Source organism: Pinus tabuliformis, chromosome X (genome assembly GCF_031772625.1).
Source record: "Pinus tabuliformis cultivar Carrire ecotype Pingquan chromosome X, CPIR1, whole genome shotgun sequence".
NCBI lineage: Eukaryota > Viridiplantae > Streptophyta > Pinopsida > Pinales > Pinaceae > Pinus > Pinus tabuliformis.
This window is the reverse complement of record NC_142308.1, coordinates 527,401,255-527,411,423: the sequence shown is the minus strand read 5'-3', so window position 1 is coordinate 527,411,423 and position 10,169 is coordinate 527,401,255. Positions and strand designations below refer to the sequence as shown.

General features: G+C 41.7%; 1 protein-coding gene across 1 annotated transcript; it reads right to left on the bottom strand.

Annotated features, from left to right (window-relative positions):
- Window positions 1–548: 548 nt before the first annotated feature.
- Window positions 549–7,133, bottom strand: LOC149141028 (alcohol dehydrogenase-like). Its single transcript, XM_089451131.1, has 5 exons — window positions 7,010–7,133; window positions 6,749–6,885; window positions 6,399–6,434; window positions 5,984–5,991; window positions 549–879 (listed from the first exon to the last, which is right to left on the bottom strand). The coding sequence occupies exons 1-5, from the start codon at window positions 7,131–7,133 to the stop codon at window positions 549–551; spliced, it is 636 nt and encodes a 211-aa protein (XP_089307257.1).
- Window positions 7,134–10,169: the final 3,036 nt, after the last annotated feature.

Here is a 10,169-nt window from a genome sequence, read left to right as displayed (position 1 = left end):
AACACAAGGGGGCACTAGGCCAAAATTCATGGAAATGAATGAATAAGAGTGTGTGAGAGGGAGTGTCATTGAGTTAAAGGTGTGTTAAGGAGGGAGTGACATGGTATACTAGTCAGTACTAATGCATGCTAGAGTTTCAGGGAAACATGCGTTCAAGATGTGCCATGTTCTAGGGTGTTCCAATGCATGCTAGGAAGTGTTAGGGAATTCCAGGGAAACACAAGGGACCACCAAATCAAATTAATGCATAGTAATGAATGAATGAGAGTTTGTGACAAGAAGTGTCAGTGAGTTCCATTAACTCAAATGTGCTAAGGTGGGAGTGACAAGATAAATTCATATAGTCAAAAACTAATTTAAATTCATATGGTCAAACACCTAATTTAATTATATAGTTAAAACCCTAACTTAAACCATAACAAAACAAAAACTTGCCAAATTCCTACCGACGTCTCAAAATGAAAAAAAAGTAAACAACGTCGATGAAGGGGTTCACACACCTGTTACTATTCCACAGCCGAGAAGGCAAACAACGCCGATGAAGGGGTTCACACACCTGTTGCTATTCCACAGCCGAGAAGGCATGCTTTTTCGAGAGGAGCGTTGGGGTTTATTTTGACAACACAGGAATAGTTAACAACCGTGTACTTGCTGAACGTGGAGCACATGAAATGATACACCGGTTTTCCACGAACAGAGAAACGGGATTTCTGATCACTCTGCATCACAGTTCTAAAGACGTCCACTCTGAACTTTCCACATAAATTGGTCTTCTTGGAGTTACAGTAAACACAATCTCCGCACTCCCCAGCGAACAATGGAAGCACAGGGTCTCCTTTCTTTAGATCTGTTGAACCTGCTCCAACGCTTTCCACTATTCTGCAATTCGTCACAGCTTCTCAATTAACACTTTCTTTGTTTGTGATATAAACAACAGTGCAATCAAAATCACTTACCTTGCAGCCTCATTGTAACGCCCTGCGGTCGTGCACGGGCGTGCGCTCCTCCGATCCACGAAATTAACCAAGTGTTGGTCACACCATCGCATAGAGGCGCGCAGAATAATATAAGTTATGGCGTGCGAAGTGTGTTTATATGCGATGGGAGGTTGAGCGATGAACATAACCAAGCCGACGTGTGAAACATAGGCAAGGGGCGTTCATCACTATAGTTGTAGCGTCGGCCAGGAGAGATAACGCACAGTTAGGATGCGTATAAGCATGGCGACCTGCGGTTCATTTGGACAGCAACTCACATCGCTCTCACATCGCACAAGGGTAGTGCGCACTTGGAGAAAGGCGCAGATTACCGCAGTTCGGTGGATGAGCCCGCCGAGCTAGGCGAAGGACGAGTCGAGGTCGAGTTACGATTTTCGGTGGTGCGCACGGGCGCCCACGCTTGTATCGCATTAGACCGGGTTGTGGCATGGGCAAGGGTCGTGCACGGTGAGCCCGCCCGCCCAACGCCGAGTTGGTGTGGTTCGGTTATTGTCTTGTTGTGTGTTGGCGGTGTGTTCGTGCACGGGCACGCCCGCCTGCCCGACGAAACAAAGGTTGTACATGTTATATGTTGTAAACTTGGATTCGGTGGAGTTTTGGCAAGACCGCCGTGCGCTCCTGCACGGGCGGGCGCCCTCTTGATTTTGTAACTTTGCAAATATAATAAAAGAGATTATTATTATATTATCGTGTTGGTTTTATTATTGTATATTGTTAATGGTTTCCGCACATTAATAATATGAATTCATGATGGTTATGAATTTTTAAGGCGTAGTTCGCAAAGTTTATTAACGGTGGAACATCTTAATAACTTAGGCGGTGCCGCACCCGCTCAATTAAATGAAAAAAGAATTGGGGGCGTGACAGTTGGTATCAGAGCAGGTTCACAAGGTGTTGAAGCTGCTGAACGAAGTGAAGGTGAAATGGTGAAGCCTAATAAAGTTGGGTTACTCATGACAGGTGAAGCCGATGCAGATAAGGTTATGGAGAAATCATGGATGCACAGTGTGGGTTTCGTGGACTTGATGGTTCATGGCAAGACCATTCAAGCTCTAGTGGACACGGGTGCCACACATAACTTTATGACGACACGATTGGCAAAAGAGGCTGGGCTGACGATCACCCCATCGAATATGGAGGTCAAGGCAGTGAACTCTAGAGCTAAGGTGGCGGGTTTGGTACACGAAGTACCTGTGCAGATGAAAGACTGGAAAGGTCAGTTGGACTTCACGGTGATGGAGATGAACGACTTTGATGTGATACTCGGACAGGATTTATTGAAGGGCAACAAGGCTATTCTTGTCCCCTTCTGTGATGAGGTGGTGCTGGTTGGATAGTCACAAACTTGGACTTTGCCCACTCATAGGCAAAGAAGGGAAGTCAAGGTGCAGCATGTTTCGGCACTAAGTTTGGAGAAGGCTATGAAGGATTCAAATATGGAGACATATGCAGTGATGTTCAAGGGTGTTGAAGGTGATGGAGTGGGGACACCTGTTCCAGCTGAGATATCTGATGTGCTTACCAAGTATGCGGATTTGATGCCTGATGAGCTTCCGAAGAAACTTCCACCAAGGCGTGCAGTGGACCATAGCATTGAGCTTGAGCCAGGGAAGCAACCCCCGGCTAAAGCACCTTATCGGTTGTCAGGGCCTGAGTTGGAGGAATTGAAACGCCAGTTAAAGGAGTTAACTGAGGCAGGTTTCATTAGACCTTCAAGGTCCCCTTATGGAGCTCTGGTATTGTTCCAGTGGAAGAAGGATTCGAATGAGCTACGGATGTGCTATGATTACCGTGCATTGAACAAGCAGACGGTAAGGAACAGGTATCCTTTGCCATTGGCTGCTGATTGCTTTGATAAGCTTGCGAAAGCCCGAGTGTTTTCCAAGCTGGACTTGAGGCATGGATATTATCAAGTGCGGATAGCTGAAGGAGACGAGAAGAAGACCGCAATAGTAACAATGTATGGTAGTTTTGAGTTCCTTGTTATGCCATTTGGGTTGTGTAATGCTCCTGCTACGTTTTGCACTTTGATGAACGATGTTCTACGACCATACTTGGATTCGTTCGTAGTAGTATACTTGGACGATATAGTGGTGTTCAGTGACAACATGGAGGATCATAAGAAACACTTGGCGATGGTATTCGAGGCACTGAGGACAAATCAGTTGTTCTTGAAGAAGTCTAAGTGTGTGTTCGCTCAGACCGAGATTCCGTTCCTTGGGCATATTGTTGGTCAAGGGTACATACGGATGGAGCCGAGCAGGGTGAAGGCGATCGAGGACTGGGTTGAACTGAAGAATGTCCATGAGATGAGGGTGTTCTTGGGCATGACCAACTACCAACGGAAGTTTGTAGAGGGGTACTCCAAGGTGACATCGGCACTGACAGACTGATTGAAGAAAGACAAGAGGTGGAGTTGGACGAGCAAATGTCAAGAGGCATTTGATGACTTGAAGAAGAGGATGGTTACAGCACTGATACTGAAGTTGCCTGACTTCGAGAGACCGTTTGAGGTACACACTGATGCTTCAGATTTTGCCATAGGAGGAGTTCTTATGCAGGATGGGCATCCAGTGGCATATGAGAGTCGGAAGTTGCAGGATAGAGAACGGAGGTATCCGGTCCATGAGAAGGAGATGACTGCCATCATCCACTGTCTTCATGTGTGGAGGAATTACCTGATTGGGAAGCCGTTTGTTGTCAAGACTGACAACATTGCAGCAAGTTATTTTGCATCACAACCGAAGCTTTCTGCAAAGCAAGCTCGTTGGCAGGACTTCTTGGCAGAATTCGACATGACTATTGAGTATAGACCGGGAAGACACAATGCGGTAGCAGATGCCCTTAGCAGGAAGGGACAACTTGCAGCATTGGAGGAGGAAGAAGACCGGGTAGCTAGGAGTAGGAGTCGAGTTCAGATGTCAAAAGAGATGCAGAATAAGATCAAGGAAAGTGTTGAAACCGATACTTTGGCGCAGAATATAGTGAAGCAGATAAAGGAAGGGAAGACACGAAAGTTCTTTCTATGAGATGGGTTCTTGTTCTTTGGAAACCGACTCTATGTTCCAAAGTCATCCGGACTCAGGAGACACCTTTTGAAGGAGTGCCACAATTCTCCATGGGCTGGCCACCCAGGGCAGCGTCGTTCTTTGGCATTATTGGAGAGAGGATTCTTTTGGGAGAAGATGAGAGAGGATGTGGAGGAGTATGTACATACGTGCATCATTTGTCAGCAGGACAAATCGGATACTCAGAGGCAAGGAGGACTGTTGCAGCCTTTACCGATTCCAGAGAGGCCATGGATGAGTGTCTCGATGGACTTCATCACTCAGTTACCACAGGTTCAGGGGTATAATGGGATTATGGTCGTGGTTGATCGTTTTTCCAAGTATGTTGTCTTTGTTCCTACAAAGGTACCTTGTGGAGCTGAGCGTACTGCAGGGTTGTTCTTTAAGAACATAGTGAAGTATTAGGGGATGTCGTTGAGTATTGTGTTGGATAGAGATCCGCGTTTTACAGGGAGATTTTGGACCACATTGTTCAAGTTGGTCGGGACAGAGTTGTTGATGAGTTCGAGTTACCATCCAAAGACAGATGGGCAGACCGAGAGGATCAACGCATTGCTGGAGGACTACTTGCGACATTATGTGATGGCTGATTAGAAGAATTGGCCTGAACTCTTGGATATTGCTCATTTTAGCTACAATATTCAAAAGAGTTCTGCGACGGGGTATAGTCCATTTGAGTTGGTAAATGGACAGATGCCGGTTGCACCGCATACCATAGTGACGGGAGGCTTCTTGAGAAGTCCTCATGCGAAGAAGTTCATGAAGGCTTGGGAGGAGACCTTGGAGTTAGCACGGTTACGCTTGCACGATGCTGCAAGGAGGATGAAAAAGTATGCTGATCGTGGAAGACGGGAGGCACACTTCAGTGTGGGAGATATGGTGTTTCTCAGAATTACCTGGGAGCAGTTTCAGCCAGCCAAGGGGACGACAGGAAAACTAATGCGGAAGTATGAGCGACCATTCCGAGTGAAGAAAAGAGTGGGGGAAGTTGCTTATGAGTTGGAGCTTCCACGCCATATGAACATGAAACACCGAGTTTTTCATGTGAGTCAGTTGAAGAGATGTAGACTTGATTCAGACCATCTAGAGAGGGTTGAACCGACGAGAGGACCAGCCGGGATTGTGGACAGACCACGACTAGAGTTGGAGAAGAGTTTGAGTCTCAGAACTACGGGTGTTGGTTGCCACATGCGACGGGAATTTCTTTGCAGATGGAAGGATGCACCGGAGGAAGACAACTGGGAGACGGAGGATTCACTTTGGAGATGGAAGGACAAGATCGCGAAATATGACAGGAAGTTGAAGAGGAGAGCAGGAATTGTCAGGACGACAATGACTTCTGGTGGGGGAGGATGTAACGCCCTGCGGTCGTGCATGGGCGTGCGCTCCTCCGATCCACGAAATTAACCAAGTGTTGGTCACACCATCGCATAGAGGCGCGCGGAATAATATAAGTTATGGTGTGCGAAGTGTGTTTATATGCGATGGGAGGTTGAGCGATGAACATAACCAAGCCGACGTGTGAAGCATAGGCAAGGGGCGTTCATCACTATAGTTGTAGCGTCGGCCAGGAGAGATAACGCACAGTTAGGATGCGTATAAGCATGGTGACCTGAGGTTCATTTGGACAGCAACTCACATCGCTCTCACATCGCACAAGGGTAGTGCGCACTTGGAGAAGAGGCGCAGATTACCACAGTTCGGTGGATGAGCCCGCCGAGCCGGGCGAAGGACGAGTCGAGGTCGAGTTACGGTTTTCGGTGGTGTGCATGGGCGCCCACACTCATATCGCATTAGACCGGGTTGTGGCGTGGGCAAGGGTTGTGCACGGTGAGCCCGCCCACCCAACGCCAAGTTGGTGCGCTCTCGGTTATTGTCTCTTGTTTTGTGTTGGCGGTGGGTCGTGCACGGGCGCACCCGCCTGCCTGACAACACAAAGGTTGTACATGTTATATGTTGTAAACTTGGATTCGGTGGAGTTTTGGCAAGACCGTCGTGCGCTCCTGCACAAGCGGGCGCCCTCCCGATTTTGTAACTTTGCAAATATAATAAAAGAGATTATTATTATATTGTCGTGTTGGTTTTATTATTGTATATTGTTAATGGTTTCCGCACATTAATAATATGAATTCATGATGGTTATGAATTGTTAAGGCGTAGTTCGCAAAGTTTATTAACGATGGAACATCTTAATAACTTAGGCGATGCCGCACCCGCTCAATTAAACGAAAAAAGAATCGGGGGCGTGACACTCATGGCCGAATATGCGCGGAAATAGTTTCTCATCCTGCATGCACAAAGAAAGATAATCTTAGGGTTGAAGTATCAGAACCTCATGGCCGAATATGCGCGGAAATAGTTTCTCATCCTGCATGCACAAAGAAAGATAATCTTAGGTCTGAAGTAACAGACAGTTATAGAAATTTTTGGAGCCATTACTTAGGCTCATAATATGTTAATAGTGTGAAAGAATACAATATAAAAGCAAGCCTTATCACCAATTTTAATCTTTAAAATTTTAATATTTGAAATCAATTTACACTAATCCCACCAATATCCTAACATGCTAGAGTGCAATTCCAATCTAATTATCTGTCCCTCTCGTAACTTCCCTTGAACCACCCTAATGTGTTCCGCAGAGTTTACTTCTAATTAACAAGTTATGAGTACCCTTACACTGACCTCGTGCATCCACAAAGTAATGTCGGTGTGGCAGAGCGAGGTGTGAGTAAATTTAATACGGACTTCCATAGACTTCGGTGGATCTACTTGAACTTCTTCAATAACCAGTGGTTGCTTCGGCCCCCATGCTACAGCCGCTGCTTGATATTTCAATAAATTTATCATATGCTCATTCGTTTAACAAGAGTCAGTAGAAAAACAATCCAACTAATCTAGCATGATGGATATACAGTCAATTTGAAAAAAATTCTATAATTTTACCTTTGCAACTGATAACATCACCGGCTGTGCTGATCATTCTTTGAAATCGTTCATTGGCATGATTCATAGCGTTGTTTCCATTCATTTCTTCTTCTATGATTCTATAACCAGAGCCGCTCACCATGTATTTCAGTTTCAAAATCATTTGACATTGTATATTTATAAGGGAAGTTCCTATATGCTTGTTATTTGATCTTTGAGAATTTAATATTTTAATTAGAATATTGTTTTTAAGTATGGGGGTTTACGCAGTGCATTATATTAAATATCATTTTGGGATTCAACTGCGTTAAGTAAGTCATTCACGTATGACCATTTCCATGAGAGGTAGTCGTAACTGACTAATTTCTCATGATTTTTGAATAGTTCACTTAGCACTCATTGCATCGGGTGATGCTCACAGGGGTGAAGAAGTGGGATTGAAACTAGTGAAATGAATCACATAGCATCAATCATCACTTCCGGGGCTTGCACCCGGTAACCAGGACTTCCCAGGAGGTCACCCATCCCAGAACTCCTCTGGCTCAAGCGAGCTTAACTGTGGAGTTTTCCCCACAATCAAGCCCACTTAGCTTGCTACCCCATTTGCAAAACCTTAGCAAGTATTGTGCCTCATGAACCATTCAAGTAGAGACCCCTTGACTCTTTTTGAATTTAAGTATGGGAGTTTACGCAGTGCATTATATTAGATATCATTTTGGGATTCAACTGCGTTAAGTAAGTCATTCACGTATGACCATTTCCATGAAAGGTAGTCGTAACTAACTAATTTCTCATGATTTTTGAATAGTTCACTTAGCACTCATTGCATCGGGTGATGCTCACAGGGGTGAAGAAGTGGGATTGAAACTAGTGAAATGAATCACATAGCATCAAACATGCCTTAACTAGTTAAGCTCGCTTGAGCCAGAGGAGTTCTGGGATGGGTGACCTCCTGGGAAGTCCTGGTTACCGGGTGCAAGCCCCGGAAGTGATGATTGATGCTATGTGATTCATTTCACTAGTTTCAATCCCACTTCTTCACCCCTGTGAGCATCACCCGATGCAATGAGTGCTAAGTGAACTATTCAAAAATCATGAGAAATTAGTCAGTTACGACTACCTTTCATGGAAATGGTCATACGTGAATGACTTACTTAACGCAGTTGAATCCCAAAATGATATTTAATATTGTTTTTGTTTTTGATAAGTTTGGTTAATTTTATCTTGGAAATAAGATTTTTGTTTTAAAAACATAATTTTATTTGATTTAATATTTTTAATATAAAATTTAAGCAATCTTGTATATTATTAATAATCAATTTTATATATATATATAGATAACAACTTTTCTACCACATTCAGTTCATATTAAGCATTTTAACCTCCAGCCCAATGTAGGTAGTATCTTCATTCAGATTATTAAATGAACTTTAACTCTGTCTAATTCAGATACAGACTTCAAACCATTGCGAAATAAATGGAGAAAGCAGAAACAGTTGAATCAACGGTGTATATTAATCAATTTAATCATAAACCGTCTATATTTTTTGATTGAATGATTCCCAGTTTTAGAAGCAATGCAATTGTATAATTCCTATTTTAGAAGCAACGCGAATAAGGGTAGCCTGTCATCGTTTCATGTGGCTGGAAAAGAATCTCAACAGTGCATTTGTTAATGGAATAAATAGATAAATCAAATTTTTTAATTTATTATTTTTAATAAATTGAGAAATTTAGTTGTTTTAATTAATTATTTTTAAATAGAAAATTAATTCATTAATTTTAAATGGAAAAATAATTCATTATTTTTAAATTGAGATATTGTTTGAATTGAGTTATTTTTAGATGAAGATATTTTAAATTAAAATTTTATTTAAAAAATAAATTATTTTGAAATTTTGAAATCTAAAATTTAACAATAAAATTTTATAACTAATATTTATAAATATAATAAAAAATATATTATCAAATATCGTTAAGGTTTAGATAGATTTTATATAAAATAATCATAACATATAAAATAAGACTTGCAATTATAGTTAATTTTAAATAAGTGCATAGTTTATTTTAAATAAGTGATCAACGGTAGTTTAGTTTTTGGTAAAATTTGAAAATATATAATGGATAATTAAATCTAATATATATAAGTAAAGAGTATATTTTATTACAAGATAACTAAATTAAGAATAACTTTATTTATTTATAGAATTTATAAGGAAGAATTGAACCATTCTATCTAAATAATAAAATGAGATCTAAATATTTAAGAAACATGTTTATATGAACAATTATCAATTGTAAATTAGTTATTGCCACCATGGTAATATAATATATTTATACCATCTAATATATATTAAATATTAACATTGTGCATGTATAAAATAAATATATATCATGCTTTTTTTTGTGGTACATATTTTATTTTCTCCTAAATATGAGTGGACATGGATATGCTAGATACTTTAGGTCATTCTTTTGGGAGACCACACCATGACAAAAGGTTCACATGTTCACACTCCAGAGAGACATATGATAACATAGTGTTTAAAAAACCAAAAAAGATTATACATATACTAAAAAGCAAGTTGGATTGGTCATTAGGATAGCTTGTAATGCCATAAAACACAATACGACTAAGCATAGTGTAAGACTAAGCAGAGGAATCAAATTTTGTAGCAACAACCTTAATGGGTTCCTCAATGTTGCTGAGAGTTCTTCATATTGCGGGAAGAATAACAAGGTGTTGCTTTAGGTGATTGAGGTGTTGGGCCAAGTCCCTCATATGGTGATGCAAATGCTATAGAGAGTGTAGGATGTTTCCTCAATGCTTGAATTGGCCCATTAGGATTCTACTGAGGAGAAAATTCTAATTCCAATATAAGTCAATCATGTACTTGCATTAGTTGAAACAACCGCATGTGTGTCCAACATCTGGCCCTCAATCTGCCAGTTCTATGAGAACCTCTATGTCTCAAAGATGATGCCACCAAGAGGTTGCTTCTCATGCCATGTGGGTGAGCTCCTCCTAGATGGGACCTAGGGTAATTTCCCAAAACCTGGTAGTTGTTTCCACTAGGTGTTAGTGGATACATGAGTTTCCCCAAGAGGTCCATTATTGGTAATAGGATGCGCCTCAATGAACATGTGCATGGTGAAAGGCCCAACAATGATTTGAAAG

What these genes read in the sequence shown, in the direction of transcription:
- LOC149141028 (XM_089451131.1), bottom strand. Translation starts at nt 7,133, where the DNA reads ATGGTGAGCGGCTCTGGTTATAGAATCATAGAAGAAGAAATGAATGGA. An exon ending in TGATGTTATCAGTTGCAAAG is followed by an intron (nt 6,886 to 7,009) that starts GTAAAATTATAG and finishes AATATCAAGCAG; the next exon opens with CGGCTGTAGCATGGGGGCCG. An exon ending in TTACTTTGTGGATGCACGAG is followed by an intron (nt 6,435 to 6,748) that starts GTCAGTGTAAGG and finishes TTGTGCATGCAG; the next exon opens with GATGAGAAACTATTTCCGCG.